This window comes from Bubalus kerabau, chromosome 13 (genome assembly GCF_029407905.1).
Source record: "Bubalus kerabau isolate K-KA32 ecotype Philippines breed swamp buffalo chromosome 13, PCC_UOA_SB_1v2, whole genome shotgun sequence".
NCBI classification, from domain to species: Eukaryota; Metazoa; Chordata; class Mammalia; order Artiodactyla; family Bovidae; genus Bubalus; species Bubalus kerabau.
In genome coordinates this window covers 66811454-66832232 of record NC_073636.1, presented here as the reverse complement: position 1 = coordinate 66832232, position 20779 = coordinate 66811454, and the positions used below count along the sequence as shown (strand labels likewise).

The window sequence follows — 20779 nt, the reverse complement described above, 5'->3', positions numbered from 1 at the left end:
CCTGTCCCCGGGCACGCCCCCTCATGCAGCCCACTCTGTCACTTCTGGGCGACTGGCCAGCCAGTAACTCCCAGATGCGCTGTGTCTTTCCCGCTCTGCACAGGTGCTCAGCACCCATAGCCCATCCGTCTGTGCTCAGTGCATGCGGGTTCTGGGTCAGGCAGCGCAGGGGAACCAAGAGGAGGTACACTTCCTGATGTGTGCTGTATGACTGCCTCACAAACATCAGCCGCTGCGCCTCCCATCACCCTGGTGAGCCCATCCCTGGGAGCCCCATTTTACAGGCCTCACCAAGAGGCTCACCAAGATTTAGCAACTCAGACAGTGGGGAAGAGCCCCTTCCCCGAAAGGGGGAGGGAAACGAAGGCAGCTGTTACACACGTGATTCGGCTGCTAAGGTCCTAGCCACACAGAGCAAGTTCCAAATTCTTAGCTGGCAAGAATGACTCTGAATAAATGGCTGATTTTTCATTTCTCTTCAAATGCGCATTGCTGGTACAAGCCAGGCAGACGGCAGACTCCGAACACGACAGCCCCACCTTTCAGTCGCGCCTCCTCTGCAGCAAGTTCCCCCCGCAATCTCACGTTAGGGAGTGAAAGAACCCCTCCACCCGGGGAGTTCCTGGGTCTGCGGAGGCGTCCTCCATGACACAGGCCTCATCAATAATGAAGCAGCTCCACAGCCACTTATGAGGCCAGGAAATTGCTGCTATTCATCAGCTTCAAATAATCGAATCTGTGCCACAGTGCATCCAATCTCTTCCAGCAGGGAGAGCACACAGAATTTTTATAATTTCCATTATACAGTTCAGGGTGGACTGAGTCCAATAAATCAGGACAAAATGTCATTCTACACAGACTGAAGCTCTTCTCTCCGAAATGATCCTGGCAAAGGAGACCCTATGCTGTATGCAGGCAGCCCCATGGGTCTTATCTCACCCAATCCTCACGGACGGTGTGGGACAGACATATATACACGATCACGTATAAAATCGATAACTAATGAGAACCTACTGTATAGCTCAGGGAACTCTTCTCAACGCTCTGTGCTGTGCTTAGTCACTCAATGGTGTCTGATTCTTTGCGATCGCATGGACTGCAGCCCGCCAGGTTCCTCTGTCCATGGGATTCTCCAGGCAAGAATACTGGAGTGGGTTGCCATGCCCTCCTCTAGATCTTCCCCACCCAAGGATTGAACCTAAGTCTCCTGCATTGCAGGAGGATTCTTTACTGTCTGAGCCACCAGGGAATCCCACTCAATGCTCTATGGTGACCTAAACAGGAAGGAAATCCAAAAAAGAGGGGATATATGTATATGTATGGCTGACTGGCTTCCTGTACAGTGGAACACAACACTGTAAAGCACCTATACTCTAATTTTTTTTTTAATTATATTAAAAAAAAGAGGACCACATGGGTCAGGCGTGAATGCCCTCCTTTTCTAGCTCAGGACACGGGCTCGGAGAGGGTAAGGCGCCCGGGGCTGAATTCCAGTCTGCCCTGCTGTGCACTCTTGCCTGAGGCCCTGAGCAGGGTGGCGGCTGGGACACCTTGCGGGCTGGGACTAGCATTGGCCTTGAGCGGAGGACAGGACCAGCTGAAATCAAGCGGGGGAAGCTGTTCATGTGAGTTCCACAGGCGAACAGAGACAGAGTCCAGGACACGCTTGGCAGGCGAGGAGAGCTATGATTAGAGAGAATGGCCCATGCAGCTTACCCCAGACACGATTCAGCACCCCGCAGGCCCCGCCCACCAGCTGGTCTGTGGCTTCATGCATGTCCGGCCGTCTCTCCCATGAGTTGGTAAGCATCTCAAGACCGTGTTTAGACCTTTGCCCTACCCACTGCGTGGCAATCTCTTGAGAACGGCTCATTAAGTAAAAAACATCCTGCTGCCCAATTCAACTGCAAACCCCTCCCAAGCTTAAAAAAAAACACAGGGCAGAACTGCAGAGGTGGTTCTGTGAGACTACCTCCTGAGGTGTGGAGAATAGGTATACACCTTGCCCAAGTTAATCATTTACTGGGGCAGCCTTCACTGGCAATCGGGGGCTGAGTGTAAAATCAAGACTTGGGACTTCTCTGGCAGTCCAGTGGTTAAGACTTTGAGCTTCCGATGGTGGGGGCATGGGTTCAATCCCTGGCTGAGTAACTAAGATCCAGTTTGCTACACAGCATGGCCAAGATAACAAAATAAAATCAAATCAAGACCTCCATGCTGGATATCCCAACAGGAACTTCCAGGCCACGGCCCCACTACCAAAGGAAGGCTCCATCCATCTCGGGGCTTCCTGGTTGACAGTGAAGTCTACGTGGGCATCGCATGGAATGCCACTCCTGCCATCAATTATGGTGAGCTCTCCTCCGCTGGATCACAGTGCTGGGCACCAGTTGTCTTTGTCTGCTCTCCCCCACCCCCGCCCATCAAGGCCATGCTCTTTCCTTGTCCCATGTGATTCTGGGGGGCTCTCAGTCACTGTGACCACAGCCACGGCCAGTTAAATGTGGCCTGGCCAGAAATGGTACCCAATGCCCCTTCCCACCTATGAGCCAAAGTACAGACATGTGGCCAGGCCAGGGCCAAGCAGAGGCCTTCCATAAGATCGGGAAAGTGAGCAGAGGCAGAGAAATGGCTTTCTTTGCTTATAAAGCATGGGCAATAAGGACACAGACTGGGGCTGCTGCAGCCATTCTGCTGACGTGTGGCAAGGCCCTAAGAATGAAGCCAGCACTGGCGGGAAGGCAGGAGATGGAGAGACAAAGGGAGCCCTGATGACCTTTCAGCTTCTGGATCCAGCTGTGCCTTGAAATTCCCAGTTCTAAAAGTCCATACAGTCTCTTTCTAACCTCCTCAAAATTTTTTTTACTTATTTATTTGGCTCTACCAGGTCTTAATGATGGCATGGGGACCTTTGTTGCCATGTGTGGGATTTTCCATAGGTGCGGCATGTGGGATCTTCCCAAGCTCCCTGCATTGGGAGCATGGAGTCTGAGCCACTGGACCACCTAAAGAGTCCCCTACAGCCTCTAAGGAAACTGCTGGAGTTGAGTTTCTGAGTTTTCAACTGAAAGAGTCCTCATTAACAGAAGAGACTGAGGCAAGCCCGCAAAGACGGCAGGGTGGCAGTGAAGGCACCTGCCGAAGGGCCGGCGGCTGGCTAGGCACACGTGACATAAGCATGTGAAGACCTGAGAACAGTATTTACACTAGTAGGAGAGTTTGTGACTAGCAGATGAACCATTACTACCTACGACATGAGTCACTGAACAAAAAAAGTCAATACCTGCTTGCCCAGGATGGACAGGATCAACATTCTGGGCAGAAGCAGATCCAAAAGAGGCTTGGGGAGGATGCTCAGGTAGGCTGTGGGGAACACGGAGAGGACTCCCGACCTTCGCTTCCTCATTACCTACTCCTTCATTCCTGGAATGTGGGTCCCACCTCGTTCAAACTACTGCTCTCCACTTGGAGAAAAGCGATAGGCTATCTTCCCAGAAAATGTGACTAAGCATGGAAGCATCACGTTTTTGCACAGAACTGCAGGAAGCGCACAGGCTTCTGCAGTTTTTATCTAGGGGTGCTCTAGGGGTTCAGAACTCTGCTAAGAATTTAGTTCTACTGAAACCCAGCTCTGAAGGAGGCAGTCTGAGTATGTCCTCTTCAGGTGGAGCAGCCTTCCCTCCATCACTCAGCCCAGTCTCGGTGTCCTCCTCAAGCCACACGGGGGTCTGCAGCGAGACCAGAGTCTTCTAGTCCTCTGCTCATTAGTCTGTCTGTCTCCAAGAGAGTGAAGGAACGGAGACCCCAGTTTTGTCTGCACGGCACTCCTGCTCCCTTGGGAACTGACTTCCCACTCCCCCACAGAGGTCACACCGCAGGATGCTCCCCTCTCTCACACTGGCCACAGCAGTCCCAAGCTGGGTCCCAGGCACAGCTCCTTCTCTGGGGATTCTGGAACTGGGACCAAGCAGGAAGGCAGGCTCCAGAGGCTGCAGGTGAAAGATGCAAACTTGGGAATCTGTTAGTGGCCATGTTTTATCTTATCACAGGGACAGCAAGCAGAGGAAGGAGGCCAAGAGAAGTGAGAGACAGGAGGGGAGGCAGAGGGGATGTGAGTGATGGGGTCCCACCCCTTCCAGAGGCCCAGTTGCATCCCTGCTCAGGGAGACCACCCATATCTTTTCAGTATCTCCACACTGCACAAGAACTGCCTCAAGCAAGCCAGGCATGCCTCAAGTCCAGGCCTTCCCTGAATCTTCATTTCCCTTGAAAGGCTTAGCAACTCATTCTTAGGGTTTTGAGAAGTAATACTATGTTGGTTAAAAGAATCCCCAGGTCTCCATCCCCAGCTTCTTTCCAGCTCTTCCCTTCCCACTTCGGTGTCATCGGTTATTACAAGCTTGACACACAGAGCTGAACGCCTCCTGTGTGCCCCACATCGGTTTGTGCTTCAGGGAGACAGTCTAAGGACCAGTGGCTGCATAACAGGATCACCTGGGCACTTGCAGAAATTTCTGATCCAAGGCTTCAGAGAACAACTGAACCAGAATCTCCATGGGTGCAGCCGAGGCCTTTGAAAATTCCCCAGGTGGAAACAGCCAGATAAAGAATCACAGACCAGACCAAGGAAAGGCAATTCACGCTAACGCTCGCCAGTCCCTTGCTCAAGGCAGACATCAACAAATAATTTCCTTACTCTGAAGCCTAAAAGCAGCCCCAGAATCCTTTCCACCATGGCCGCCATACAAACATCAGACTGAGCATGAGAGATGAAACACAGCTGCACCCTGGAACTGACCGAAACGGTACAAGGATCTACCTTCTTAGATTTTAGAACCTGGCCTACGAGGAAATGCTTGGATTAAATGTGGCCCAGGCCCCAGTCAGGCTCAACCAAATGTTTGTTTTCTCGGGTCTTGGTTTAATGAGGTGTCAATGAGAAAACGTTCTCATCTGGCTTAGGATTCTAGGGGCTTTGGTTTTAATTTTACAAATTAGTTCTCACTCCCACTATAGAAAACAAAGGGGGGGTGGGGTGGGAAGCATTTCTCTGTGTTCCTTTTTTCGTTCCCTGATTACCCCCAAAAGAGCTTTCAAATAATCTGCTAAGTATTGAAATACTGAAGTCATAAACTAGTTGCAGAAAATCGGCTTACTGGAACAACAGGAAAGACATTCTTTTGCCTTTCAAAGCCTTTCCCATCATCTAGAGCCAAAAATATTATCTTCTGACCCAAAAAGCCACTAATAAACCTTGCTTCTATAGGCTAAGCAAGAGGCATGATTTTCTCCTAAGCAATGTGGCTGAGAGAACAAGACTGTTCTATGGGCCCCCCAGCCCACATCCATCCTCTCCCACCTCCATGTCACCTTCCGCTTCTAGGTACTTTGCTCCTGCTGTCAAGCTGCCTAGAGTCCCCACAACTGTCCCCATTCCCACAGGCTCCTTTCCTCCACAAGAGCGCCCCAGCCCCAAGTTAAAACTCCTTTCTTTTTCCCTTCCTATCCAAATTCCAGTCACAGCTGGCTGCTGAGCACAATCTCTAACCACAGTCTTAGCACTCATTCTCTCTTTGTAAAGCTGTTTATACACACAGAATTTGGTGTTTCTTTTCCATTTACTTAAGAGTTTGGGAAAAGCCTGCCTTATGGGGGCATGCAGAGGAAAGCTAGCAATGGAATCCCTGCATAACTGAGGACCATTTTCGGGCATGACGCATTAATAAAAAGTCAAATTAATGGTACTATATTTTTTGCTACTGATCCACTGAAAAACCAAAAAACAAACAGAAACAAAAAACATAACACAGGAACCTTCAGTTACAAAGATAATTCATTTGTGTTCCTTATTCCCCTAAACTTGAAGATAAAAGAAAATGAGATGTTTTGTGCCACATTTGTATTTTAAAACATGAGGTTGTTACAGAGTAAAGTCAGTCAGAAAGAGAAAAACAAATACCATATATTAAGGCATATATACAAAATCTAGAAAAATGGTACTGATGAACCTATCTGCAGGACAGGAACGCTGACATAGAGAATGGACTTGAGTATGTGGGGAGGAGACGGAGGGGAGGAGATGGTGGGACTGACTGAGAGAGTGGCATGGACATACGTACACTCCCATGAGTGAAACAGAGCTGGTGGGGAGCGGCTGCAGCACAGGGAGCTCGGCACTGTGCTCTGTGATGATCTAGAGGGCTGAGATGGGGGGGAGGGAGGCTCAACAGAGAGCGGACACATGTACGTATGGCTGATGCACAATACTGTACAGCAGAAACCAACACAACACTGTAAAGCAATTATATTCTAATTTTTTTAAAAAGATGAGGTTGTTGATACCAAAATCAAAGATATCACAAATAAAGAAAATTAAAGGGTAATATCACTGATGAACACAGTGACGCAAAAATCCTCAACAAAGTATTAGCAAACCAAATCCAATAGTATATTAAAAGGTTCATACACCATGATTAAGAGAGATTATCCCAGAGAGGCAAGGATTTTTCAAAATCCACAAATCAATCAACATGATATACCATATTAACAAACTGAAGAATAAAAACCATATGAACAGAGACCCAAGAGATGCAGAAAAAGCTTTTGACAAAATCCAACATCCATTCATGATAAAAACTTTCCAGAAAGTAGGCACAGAGGACATACTTCAACATAATAAAGGCCAGATATGACAAACACACAGCTAATGTCACACTCAATGGTGAAAAGCTGAAAGCATTTCCTCTAAGATCAAGAAAAAGGATGCCTACTCTCACCACTTTAATCCAACACAACACTGGAAGTCCTAGCCACAGCAATCAGATAAGAAAAAGAAATAAAAGGAACCCAAATTAGAAAAGAAGTAAAATTTCCCTGTCTGCAGATGATACTATCTGTCTACCATACATAGAAAATCCTAAAGAGGCCACCAGAGAACTGCAAGAGCTCATTAGTGATACAGAAATCTGTTGTATTTCTATACATCAACAATGAACTATCAGAAAGAGCAATTAAGGAAACAATCCCATTTACCATCATGTCAAAAAGAATACAGTACCTAAGAATAAACCTATTAATACCTAAGGAGGTAAAAGACCTGTACTTGGAAAACTATAAGACACTGACAAAAGAGATGGAGGATGACACAAACTGATGGGAAGAAATCCCATGCTCTTGGATTGGAAGAATCAATATTGTTAAAATGACCATACTACCCAAGGCAATCTACAGAATCAAAGAAATCCTGTCAAAATACCAAGGGCATTTTTCACAGAACTAGAGCAAATAATTTTAAAACTTGTATGGCAACACATAAGACCCCAAATAGCCAAAACAACCTTGAGAAAGAAGAACAGAGCTGGAGGAATTATGCACTCTGACTTCAGACTATATAAAGCTACAGTAATCAAATCAGTATTGTAATGGCACATAGATCAATGGAACAGAACAGAGCTCAGAAATAAACCCATGATCTTATGGTCAATTAATTTACAACGAAAGAGACAAGAATATATAGTGGTGAAAAGACAATGTCTTCAATAAATGGTGCTGGGAAAACTGAAAGTGAAATTCACAAGCAGTGTTTATTAGGAGGAAAAAGAGTAAGTATGGACAGACACACAGGTGAGCTCAGAGAATTTCACCCTCATGGTGGTTTTATTATAATCACTTTTATGGGGCATTTCTTCCAGGTTTTCCTTCAGCCAATAATTTTACTTTGCCTGGTTCTGAGTCTGTACTTGGTATCATTATATTTCAGGGCCCTTCCATGTGAGCCCACACATCTCTTGGCCAAGATGGATCCTAGCGAAGGGGCCTATGGGCAAGCTGACATCACTTACTACAAGCTGACATCTCCTCTCATTACCTCCAAGGAGCCTTTCTGGGCACGTGTAGTTGAGGTCTCCTTGACTTTGAGAATGAGAAATATGCGGTCTTTTATCTCTTATCTGGGCAGGCTCAGCCCTTCTCTCTCCTGCTGTTTTGGAGTAGCTGTCCAGAGGGGAGAAACAAGCTGTTCACCCAGAGGCCCATCTAGCTCCTGCCTCTGCTCCACATTCCCTCCTAAGAGACCTCATCCTCTCTCATGGCTTTAATTATATCTTGCTGCTAAGTCGCTTCAGTCGTGTCCGACTCTGTGTGACCCCATAGACGGCAGCCCACCAGGCTCCCCCGTCCCTGGGATTCTCCAGGCAAGAACAGTGGAGTGGGTTGCCACTTCCTTCTCCAATGCATGAAAGTGAAAAGTGAAAGTGAAGCTGTTCAGTCCTGTCCGACTTCTAGCGACCCCATGGACCGCAACCTCCCAGGCTCCTCTGTCCATGGGATTTTCCACGCAAGAGTACTGGAGTGGGGTGCCATTGCCTTCTCCATAATTATATCTTGAAGTGAAGTGAAGTGAAGGGCCATCAGACGGTAAAGAGTCTGTCTACAACGCGGGAGACCTGGGTTCAACCCCTGGGTCGGGAAGATTCCCTGGAGAAGGAAACGGCAACCCACTCCAGTACTCTTGCCTAGAAAATCCCATGGATGGAGGAGCTTGGTGCAGGCTACTGTCCATGGGGTCACAAAGACAGACCCTCCTCCTCATACAGACCAGTAGATACAACTGCCTACTTGATATAATCACCTGGACATTTTAAAGGCCTTTGTTAAAAACTGAACCCAGCATGCTCCTTCCCCAGATATATAATCTCCAGAATATGCTGTTAAATAAGGAAACATGTAAAACTGTGTTTAGTATCGTTTGTACATCAAAGGGAGAAAATAAATGAATAAATAAAGAAATATCACACACACATATCCATTTGCATACATCTTCAGAAAAAAGAAACAAAAGGGGGATAAATCAAATAAAAATGGGTGCCTACCAGGGAGGAAGGGGAAAGGGTGGAAGATATACAGATTCAAGGAAATTTCTGTAGCTACATCCTGTTACATAGTTTTTACTTTGGCAAAGTTTGTAATATAAAAGTTTTACATAATTTTAAACTAAATCAAAAGGAAAAACCTCTAAAAGTAAAAAACAAAATGAAGCAAATCAGTGTTATGTCATGGTGGGAGTATACCAATGTGAAGGAAAGGCTTCTAAACACAGTACTCTGAATATACATACATTCCTACTGGGACATATTTTGGGGCCCAGAAAGAAACATAAAGAAATCATGAATTTCATTCTAAATCTTACTGTTAATAGAGAAAAATAACATAGTTATTTGAAAGCTATAGTAAGTATGTTTCAGGTGTGCTGAACAAAGTTTACATTAAAAAAAAAAAGTAAACTGCTGTCCTTAGAAAACCCAGCTTGCAAAGCTGGCCCTTGGCTGACATTTGGGAAACTGGATTTCGGGTGGTTCCCACAATTCCCAGAACTGATAAGAATGGCTCACTATGCCTAACCTGTCTGTGGAAACAACATGGTTTATGTTGAAAACCTGCCTTCCTGCTGGAAGTCTGGAATTTTGGTTTGTGTTAGGCAGAGGGTGCTTATGTGATCTGTCCCCAGTAAAACCCTAGGCAATGAGTCTCTAATGGGTTCCCTTGGTAGACAGTCTTTCACACAACTGGATGGGGTTCCCATTGAAAGTCAAAGCTTTATTGGTCAAGATTGGAGGTTGCTAGAGTCCAAACTCCCAACACTGAAAACTAATAGAGGGAAATAATCAAGCATTTATCCTGCCTTTTACTATGAACAGCATTTCAGACTAATCATATAGGCGTGACGAAAAGATCTTCTTCACTGAAGAATTCCAGCTAATAAAATGCAGAAGCAAAGAACGGCTCTAAGCAATGATCAATGGATGCTAAAACCATTTAGGTGAAAGAGGGATGAAGATTTTGTAACAGAGGGATCAGCTATGACCACCTGAACCCACGGATATCTTAGAATCTCTATATGACAGACAGACACTAAGTGCCTGTTGATTTCAAAGAACAAGACACCCACAGCACTAGCTATGAGGTGGTCTCACTAAGTAACTGGACCTGAATTGAATCAAGGCTCTAGACTGCACTTCTCATTGACAGAAAATACGAGGAACAAGTTGAACATGTCAGATGACACCACACAGAAGCAATCAGCCAAATCCTGGATGTGGTAGACGATGACCTACCTCCTCCAACAAATCAGTGTCACGAGAAAAGTGAAGGTAGGGTGGAGGAAGGAGGCTGTAGAGCTACAGAAATACAGACCTAATGAATAAAAGCCAAAATAACAAGACAGTCAATCTGATTACATCGCTCTTCTTTAAAACCCCTGGGCCCCCACCCCCACTCTTCTGGCTGTACCTCTCATCACGTCCCCTCTGTGCTCTGGCCATAGTCACCTGCATTCAGGGATGAGCCCATTTCTTCATTCCTTGGGTCCCTACACATGCAGTTCCTTCTCCCTGGTGGAGAAGTGTAAGTTCAGGTCCTCCCCCTGTTACACACCTTCTCAGTACCCTGTACAGGGAAACGGGTATATTTGTTTCATATCTGCCCTTCTCCCAAAGACTAGAAGTTCCTTGAGGGCAGACACCACATCTTTCAGCAGAGTCTGACACATGGTAAGTAGGTACTAAATAAAAATCTGTTTCTCACACATGCAAACAAACAAGGTATGAACCACATGGCCCAGTGCCAACAGGTGGGAATTTGGAGACACTTTAAATCAATCAAGCCCCGCATAATCCCGGCTAGTCTTCACCGCTGTGAAGTCTGTAATTTTCAGGACCCAGAACCCAGCCTGAGGAGCTGAGGCTCACGGAGAAGGACTCACCGCCTCGTGGGACTTGGGAACAGGAATGATGATGGCCAGCACGCAGATGAGCTGGAAGATGGCCCCCAGGAAGAGTCCATACCGCAGCAGGTTCTCCAGGAACGTGGGCTCAGGCACCTCGGGAGGGGAGAAGTCCAGGTCGGAAGCCATGGCCCCAGCTGCCTGCTGCCTGAAGTTCCCTCCGACTCACCGCTCTCCAGAGCCAACTTCTAAATTCAAAGAGTTAATGTCACGTTTCTACAACTGATGTTTAAACGGTTCCACTTACACAAACACGCCCACATACATGCAAGAATATGTAAAGCAGCTGTGGTGAAATGTTAACAGCTCTTGAATCTAAATGGAGGATATGCGCAGAGCCACCGAACCATTCTTTCAATTTTCTTCTATGTTTTCAATCTTTTCCAAATATGAAGTTACAGAAAATAAATAAATGTAAACACTTCAACAAAAATCTCAAATCAACATACATTTGCTGAAGGTCTGCTCTGTTTCAGGTTTTCTTTACTTGTTCACTTATACATCCAGTCATTCATTCAACAAATACTTATTGAACACCAAGCACTGAAGGCTGAGCAAAACAGTCTTCTCTTCTCTCGAGGCCGACCTCTAAGGACGGAAGGACAGAGGAAGACAAAGAACTCATCCAGATGGAACATGCCAGCTAGTGGTCACTGTTTGAAAAAAAGCTTCAGAAGGGCATCATTTTATTTTGTATAGAGTGACAAGAAAGGCCTCTCTGAAGACAAGACAGGAACGAAGTGGCGGAGACGGGAAGCGTGAGAGTGAGGCAGGGCGGCATCTCTGGGAAGTGTAGCCCAAGCAAGAGAAAAGCAAGTGTAGAGGCCTGTGGTCAGGGATATGAGTCCAAAATGGCCAGAGACGAGTGCAGGAAGGAGGAGGAGGAGGTAAGATAGAGAGGAGAGGGACTGACCTGGAAGCACCCTGACACTCTGATTTTATGAAGTCAGATGTAAGCCACAGAAGTGTTTTGAGCAGAAAAGTGACATGATCTGACTTACATTTTAAGTGAGGCAAGAGTGGACATGGGGAGACCCGTGAGGAGGCTACTACCAGTAATCCAAATAAGAGATGTTGGGGACACGGATGACAGGGGCAGTGGTGGTCAGTGGTGGCAGGTCCAGTCTCAATCCACCTCTCCAGACCCTCCTTTCACCAGAGCCCCCAACTCCTAACACCCTGGTCAAGCTGAAAGACCTGCCTGTAATTCTCCAAGAGCGCTGAGCTCTTTCAAATCTTAGGCCTTTACCCAAACTGCATACTCTGCCAAGAATGCCCTCTCCCACTCTGACCGCTTGCCAAGTCCCCACTCTGCCTCTAAGGCTGAGCTCATGTCACCTCCTGAGCATGCTTTTAGCACTGCCCTCCTCCTGTCCTGGACTGAACTGCTCCCCTTCTGCCACAGCACCCATGAGTGGCTTTCTCTGGCCCACCCCAATTTTCTCAAGAAAGGGGAGAATTTTGGGAACCAGACCCATCTGACTCCACAGCCCTTTGTATTTTCAGGGATCTATGCCACAAGGAAACTTTCTGCTAAATCTAAGCTGTCTGATATCATGGTCATGATATCACGTGGCTATTGAGAGTTGAAACACAGCTAGTCCAAACTGAGATGGCTGTTAAGTTAGATACACACTCAATTTATAAGCAAGGATGATCATAAGAATGAAAAATATCTCACTAGCAATGTTTTATATTGAATCCATATTGATGGCATGTTGAAAAGATACACTGGGCTAAATAATCAATTTCATCTATCTTAAAAAAGAACAAAGTTGGAGGATTCACTTTCTGATTTCAAAATGTATTATAAAGCTACAACAGTCAAAAGAGTGTGATACTGGCATAAGAATCTAGGCCAATGGAACAGAATAAAGAGCACAGAAGTAAATCCTCACATATACAGTCAACTGATCTCCGAACAAAGGTGCCAAGACCATCCAATGGGGAAGGACAGTTTTGTTAACAAATAGTGCTAGGAAAACTAGATATCCACATGCAGAAGAGTGAATGGAAGTCAACCCAAAATGTTTCAAAGAACTAAACTTAAGAGCTAAAACTATTAAACTTATTGAAGAAAACATAGGAGGAATCTTTATGACATTGGATTTGGCAATGACCTCTTAGATGCCAAACCACAGGCAACAAAAGAAAAAATAAACTGACTTCATCAGAATTGAAGATTTTTGTGCATCAAAGGGCATTATCAAGAGAGTGAAAGACAAACTGGAAAACAGTTTGGCAGGTTCTAAAAAACTTAAACCTAAAATTATCATATGATCCAGCAATTCCACTCCTAAGTATATATACCCAAAAGAATTGCAAGCATGGACTCAGATACTTGTACACCAATGTTCACAGCTACACTATACACAATAGTGAGAAGACAGAAACAACCAAGTATCAATCAACAGATGAGCTGATAAACGAAATGTGGTATATTATATATAAACACCCACACGTATGTTTACTCGGCTATTGAGATGAATAAAATTCTGACACATGCTACTACATAAATGAATCATGAAAACACAGTTAAGTGAAATAAGGCAGACGCAAAAGGACAATATTGTATGATTCCACTTGCTAGGTACCTAGGAAAGGCAAACTCATAGAGACAGAAACTAGACTATAAGGTTACAGGGACCTGAGGAGGGGGGATGGAGTAATGGTTACTGTTTAATGGGTACAGAGCTGCAGTCTGGCATTATGAAAAAGTTCTGGAAATAGTGGTGATGGTTACACACACTGTACACTTAGAAGTGGTTAAAATGATAAATTTTATGCTATGGATACTTTACCACACACAAAAAAACTGTACCTATTTCTTCTTACTTTTTAAACATAGCTACTAGAAAACTAAATTAAACACGTGGCCTGCATTATACCCCTATGGATGGCTCTGCGTTTGCCCGAAAAGCTTCGTCCGCTTTGGCTCTGACACTTCATTGCTCTGCAACATTTTTCCAACATGAACGCGGAGTGACTAAAGGATGACAAAAATGATCTTTGAAGTGAATAGACTGGGGGGTTTATGCAAATACACATGGTCTACCTTTTAACCTAGTCTCTTAGGAAGGTCATGCGCCTGTGCCGACAAGGTGGCCATCGTTCCACGCCACTCCTGTCTCCCTTGGGAATGGTTTTCAAAGTCTGAGGTTCACTCCCCCGCCCCCAAACCCTCAGAGCTGGCAGATCTTATCCTCCCAGAAAAGATCTGACTTCTGGAAAGAACCCAACATCATCTGGCTCCCAGGGTGGTGAATCAGGTGGAGCCTCAAGCCCAGGAATACCATTTTTGGTCAAATACAAGGTATGACGCTCAGACCCTCGGCAGATTGTTTGTAGTGGCTCAGACACTGGCTCTGAAGTGAATTCCAAGGCGGCTGCAAGAACAGCTTCACGAGAGGAAACGTACAGCCAGGCAGGGCACTGCACCCTCATGCTATGTGCATAGCAAGGCATAAAGAAGGTCTCTCATTTCTTCAGTTACACCTCATAAATACACACTTTTTAAAAATGCCCTTGGCCCTAAACTTTACCTCTAAGGCTGTAACCAGCCTAGGGGGCTTATCAATATTTAGATTTATTAGTGTTACTAACAGCAACATTGTTAAGAATATTTCTAATACAATAAAAACATGGGGCCAAGAGTCAGACTAGGGGCACAGACTCTGCTTCTATTACCAATTAGCTACACTTTGGACCAATCTAGAGACTTGATGTTCTCAGGAGCCCAACAACAATAATGCATTCAAAGCTATAATGTATTTAGAGTTTTTTTTAAATAGCAATTAGGCAATACCTAACAAGAGTCATAAAAGTGATTATTATATCCTTTGACTGAGTAACTCACTTCCTGGAATTTACATTAAGGAAACAATTCAAAAGAAGAAAAAGGCTTCAGGTACAAAAAAAAGAGTTCATGGCAGTGCTATTCAGAATACTGAAAACCAGGAAGCAACTCAAGTGTCCAACAATCAAGAAGCTGTTAGCGCAGTTACGGTGCATCACGGCATGTTGCCCCTTGGCTTAAACAGCAAATGCAGATGTTGCGTTTCAGGCCAGCGGAAAGTCTTGGCAAATTTATATTACATGAAAAAAGAAAACAATTACATAAACACTATCACTGCAACCATGTATACATTGTGATTTCACTGGCTAAAGATCAAAAGAGGCCATAAGAAAATGTAAATAGTTGCTATTAATAGTGAAGGGGCCATACGTTTTAATTCAGGGGAGAATCTTATTGAAAAAATTAATATAATCTAAAAGAAAAATCCATGCCCTATCTGCTCTCTTCATAAAACTTTTATAGAGTCTAATGAAATGCTGTCCAGAACTTTCTGCAATGACTGAAATGTTCTATGCTTCTGCTCTCCAATATGGTAGCCACATGTGGCTAGTAAGCACTTAAAGGAGGATTGAGGAACTGAATTTTTCATTTTAACTTCAATTAATTTATAAATCATCACATGTGGTTAGAGGACTCCCAGACTGGACAGCACAAGTATAACCAGAGGATGGCTGTAGTAACGTTCTAGAAAACATAAAATGCTCTCTACATCTTGTGTCTGCTTTAGAACTCCTGTCTAGTTTTCTATGCACCCGTGCTTTACTTCCTCGCCTGCCTGCCTGGATGTCTGGGTTTTCCTTTCCTGACTACAGAAGTCACAAGAGTGCTACTCATCCTTCGGCTCCCAATGAAGAGGCTCTTAGCTCTGACTCCGTGACAGGCTTTGCTCCCCCACCCCCTCCACTGTCACAGCAGATCATTTGCCAGACAAGCACAGTGCTTTACAGTCTAACTCATTCAATTCACAACCATTATGGACAGGGGGTATTACTAATGAGGATGAGGAAACCGAGGCTCAAAGAGGTTATGTGGCCTACCCAGGGATTACTTGGCTGACAAGTAGCAAAGTCAGGATTCAAACTGCCTGGTGGGTAAGACTGAAACTTCCCTGGGGGTCAATGGTTCTCAAACTGCAGGTTTTGGCCCATTAGTGAGCCACGGAAACCATTAAGGGGCTTGCCGCTGACACTTTTTAATTTTATTAACCAGTACAATAGACAATATCACATTAGTAAGGGTGAGCATTATATCTTGAAGCTTTTTTTTTCCCCCCAGTTATATCCATCTACATCCCAGCATGCATGTTCTGGGTCAAAATTCATTTCTTATTGTTTGAGAAATACCACACAGTCTAATGTTCTTATTGTTCCACTATAATAAGCTCCTGAGGTAGCTGGGACCCAGGGTCCATTTTGAGTTTGTTCCAGGGACTGACACAAATATCTGGTAACTGATCAAACCTGTGCTTGTTTCCCATCTTTAAAGAGCAGCCTCATTTAACAAGGAGGGGGAGCTGAGAGGCATGGGGCCTACGTAAGCTCGCCCACTGAATCAGGGCAAAGCTGAACATCCTGCTATGTGTCTAACCCTGTGGTGCTCCAGACTTGCTTAAGAGCAAAGGTTTGGTTTGTTTGTTTGTTTTTTAACACATGGGGAAACTCATACCCCCACTGGAATTTAATAAAAAGTACAGACTCATTTTGGAGAAGGAAATGGCAACCCACTCCAGTATTCTTGCCTGGAGAATCCCATGGACAAAGGAGCCTGGTGGGCTACAGTCCATGGGGTCGCAGAGTCGGACACGACTGACCAACTAACACACACACACAGACCCATTTATTATCAAACATGGAAAATAATTTCATAAGGTCATCAGACCCCTTGAGGCTCATCCATGAATATCAGACACCAGTGGTCTGAGACATTCATTAAAAGAACACAGAATTACTGAGTCCCAGCCATGGAGTTTCTATACAATCAGAGGCACCCAAACACATAAAGATATAATGTAATGTCGGCGGTGAGTAGTATGAGAAAATATAGAGAGGGAGGTAAGGGGTGCCATTTTATATGAGGTGGTCACGGAAAGGCCACCCTGAGAAGGCGACATTTCAGCAGAGGCAAAGAAGAAAGCGAAAGAACAAGTTATTTCAACATCTGTTAGGTACCCCAAGACGGAGAAGAGCAAGGGATAAGGTCTGAGGCAGAAATGAACTTTATGATCAGAGGAGCATAAAGTGAGCAGCTGTTTAAGACCAGTAGGACTCTGGGTCAAAGGGCAGCCACTGGAAGGTTCTTAGCAAAGAAACAACATCATCTGACTCATTTTTAAAGGGTCCCTGTGGCTGCTGTATTGAGAACAGATCGCAGAGGGACAAGAATCTGAAACAGGGAGACTAGTTAAGAGGCTACTATACTAGTGGTAAAGAACTGAGTCCTTTACCTGCAATGCAGGAGTCCCGGGATCAGTCCTTGAGTAGGGAAGATCCGCTGGAGAAGGAAACGGCAATCCACCGCAGTATTCTAGCCTAGGAAATTCCACAGACAGAGGAGCCTGGTAGGCTACAGTCCATGGAGTTGCAAAAGAGTTCGACACGACTTAGCGACTAAACAACAATTAGTAGTCTAAAAGACACATCTGCACCAGGCAATGGCACCCCACTCCAGTACTCTTGCCTGGAAAATCCCATGGACGGAGGAGCCTGGTAGGCTGCAGTCCATGGAGTCGCTAAGAGTTGGACACGACTGAGTGACTGCACTTTCACTTTTCACTTTCATGCATTGGAGAAGGAAATGGCAGCCCACTCCAGTGGTCTTGCCTGGAGAATCCCAGGGATGGGGGAGCCCGGTGGGCTGCCGTTTGTGGGGTCGCACAGAGTCGGGCACGACTGAAGCAACTTGGCAGCACCAGGCAGCAGCAGAGGCAGTAAATTCTCAGGTTATAGATACATTCTAAAGAGAGGGCCAACAGGATTTCTGGGATGAAATCTAAGAGAGAGAAATTAACAACGAGACCTGAAGGTGAAATCATTCTGTATGATACTGTAACGGCGAATATAAGATAGGAAGTATTTGTCAAAAGCCACAGAACTTTACAGCACAAAGAGTAAACTTTAATGTACACAAATGTTTTTTTAAAAAAATCATTTAGGTATCCAGGATGGGATGTAGAATGTGACATTCTGAGTCAAAATATATTACAAATGGATGAGGTAATTTCACGGAAGGGGTAGGGGGAATGAGGTGCTGACCTCAGTAACTGTGGAAATGGACGGAATTAAGAAGACTAAAAGCAAGAGGAACTGTACATGGGCTCTTGTTTTCCGCATGGGATACAGTTAACAATTCTGAGACTATACACACACACTGGAATTGCACTATTGAGTCAATGGATGGCAGATGGTGGGAGCCAGGTTTGTTACAGTTGGGAATAGAAGGTTATAGATAAGCCAGAGGAGGCTAGATGGTCCATGTGGATGGATAAGCGTTGTGGATATCAGTAAAAGTCATATTTAGATTATTACAGATACAGACAGCTCTATATATACATATAGAAAGAGGGGCGGGGGAGAGGCTAGCCTACACACACACATCTCTTGCCTCGAATTTTCTGAGAGGGCCTAGAAACATGGGAATCCCAAACAGTAGCAATAAGCACACCTAGCACCCAGACCTTGGTGTCTGATACGATTCTCCAATACAATGAACCAGGGGCTCCTTAGAGAAACGGTTAACTCTAGGACTGAAGCAGGAAATATATAAGATGAGCCTGTAACAGAAAGTAAGAAAGTGTTCAAAAAAAACAAAACACATTGATCAGGGTATGTCAAAGGGATATAAGACCCACTTCGATGGCCAAAGCCAGAACAATCTGCCCAGCAAAATAAATTAAGTAGTCCTGGATTATAATCCAAAGTATGAAAAGAATTATTCAAGGCCGTACTGATATTATTTAATAAGCACACAAACTTCCCAAGGAGAATTTAAAATAATTTATGTAAATAATCCGTCTTAAAGTGTGACGTATAACTCCACACTCCTTAAGGATGGGCTGTGCACGATGACTTCCTTCCAGGAGTACAATATGGAAAAGTGGTAGAAGGAGAGTAACTTTACAGTGGGAGAACTTGACTACTTCAAGCTAGTGATCTGGGTTAACGTCGCCAGTGATGACATATATGACAGTATGTACCCTACTGTGACGGTGTGAGGTACACGCAGGATAGTATATACCCTGTGAGGTGATGAGAATGGCACTTTACCTCCGGGATCTTCCTCCCCCAAACCTGTAACTCCAATGTCATCATAAGAAAAACATCAGACAAATCCCAAACGAGAGTCATTTTATAAGATATCTGACTGGTAATACTCAAAACTGTCAAGTTTATCTACAAGAAAAGTCTGAGAAACTACCACAGTCCTAGAAACCTAAGGAGACACGACTAAACGTAATGTGGGATCCTGGAACAGAAAAAGGACTGAGCAAAGAGAAAACTGAGCAAATCTGAAGCAAGCATGGACTTTAGTTAGTTACCAATGCTGGTTCATTAACTGTGACATAAATATTATACTAATGTAAAATGTTAATAATAGGGAAAATTGTGGGGGGACATATGGGAGCTGTATCTTCTGTGATACAGTTCTGTGTACAGTTCTGTGAAGAACTGTAGTATCTTCACAGTAATTTTGAAAATCTAAAATTATTCTAAAATTAAGTTTATTGGAAAAAAGTCAACATTTCAAAATAAATAACCCTTCAAACATGTATAGATGTCCAGACTTAGCAAACAGAAACTAAGTCTTGTCTAACACAGAAAAACCCAGATTCCAAGTATCTTGGTAGGGTATCCTTGGCTTCTAATGAAATGATTTTCGAATTCTGCTCTGAGACTTCAACTGGAACAGAATGGGTAATAGAAAATCAGTGTCAGGAATTACTACCCTGGGCTGTGTACCCAGACCACTCCCATTACAACAAATTCCCAAGAACTGCTCAAAACTGAGTTCGAATTTTGTCCTATGCAAAGATAAGCCATCTCCCAGAGCAGTAAAAGCTGGCAGCCAGTGGGCTGAAAAAGACGGGCAGATGTCCTGTAAAATGTCATTCTGATGTGGCAAGTGTGGTTGCCACAAGAAAAAGTGTGGTTTCACAGATTCATTTCTCACTTCTCTCAAAAAAAAAAAAAAAATTCAGCAAACACGCATTGTACATTTATTAAGTCTTTTGCATTCACCATCTCATTTAACCCTCCAATCAACTCTATACACCCATTTTACAGAGGAGAAAACTGAGAACCAGAGAAGCAACCAGAGCTCGCCCACAGTTACCGAGTAATACGGTACACTAAGGATCCAAACCCCGGCCAGACGGACTCCGGAGCTCTGGCTCCTCCGAATGCTCCGCCCTTGGGAAGAAAGGCCAGGTCACAACTGTGAGGTGCACCAGGTCTGGTCCCAGCTCAGAGCTAAGGCGCTGGACACGAGCAAAGCAAGGCCCTCCGCCTCCCTGGGAGTCAAACTCCCCTCCGCAAGTAACTTCCGAACAAGCGACCCAGGAAGTTATTTTCGCCAAACACGGCGCGGTCCCCGGGCTAGCAGAGCAGCGCCTCCGGGACAGGCGCAGCGGCGCCGGAACCTAATCCGCGCTCCTGTACCACAGCCTCGGCGACTACGCCCCGCCCCGAAGCCCGAACCGACCGCGGGAGCTTCGGTACTCACCTCCCGCGCCGCCGCGCCACGCCCCCCGGAAGTGGTTTCTTGCGACCTTGGGGCCCGGAAGTGACGCTCCTAAGCAACCAGCTGGCTCGGTTCCGCCCCTCCGCGTTGCTAGGGTTGGCGGATCCCGGCTGCTGGGCTTTGTTAGCCTTTTGTCCCAACCCTGTGGTTTGGAGCTGGAGAGAGAGGCCTGCAGACGTGAAAGCCAGGCTCCCTCGATTCTCTAAGGCTCTGTATCACAGCCCATTTCAGCAAACATTTATACACGTTTATAGACGCCTTAATTTTTTTTTTTGAAGTTTGATTTACAAACTAGTTTGTAAGTTTTAGGTGTGCAGCAAAGTGATTCAGCTATATATATATATATATATATATATATTTTTTTTTTTCAGATTCTTTTCCATTATAGGTGGCTATAAGATACTGAA

The 20779-nt window shown here is 45.0% G+C and overlaps 1 protein-coding gene across 6 annotated transcripts in view; it reads right to left on the bottom strand.

Moving 5' to 3' along the window:
- Window positions 1-20445, bottom strand: part of MANBAL (mannosidase beta like) — a 28333-nt gene extending 7888 nt beyond the window's left edge. The window contains exons 1-4 of one of the 6 annotated variants that reach the window (XM_055545000.1): window positions 20355-20445; window positions 10760-10968; window positions 10326-10388; window positions 10139-10191 (exon numbers count right to left, since the gene is read on the bottom strand). In XM_055545000.1, coding sequence (XP_055400975.1) covers window positions 10332-10388; window positions 10760-10909 — 207 coding nt within the window. In that variant the 5' untranslated portion in view covers window positions 10910-10968; window positions 20355-20445 and the 3' untranslated portion in view covers window positions 10139-10191; window positions 10326-10331. Of the gene's footprint in view, window positions 1-10138; window positions 10192-10286; window positions 10389-10759; window positions 10969-11229; window positions 11341-17079; window positions 17165-20354 lie in introns of those variants that run through there. The other 5 variants (XM_055544999.1, XM_055544995.1, XM_055544998.1 and 2 more) reach the window with 5 other exon arrangements.
- Between the last annotated feature and the right edge of the window lie 334 nt (window positions 20446-20779).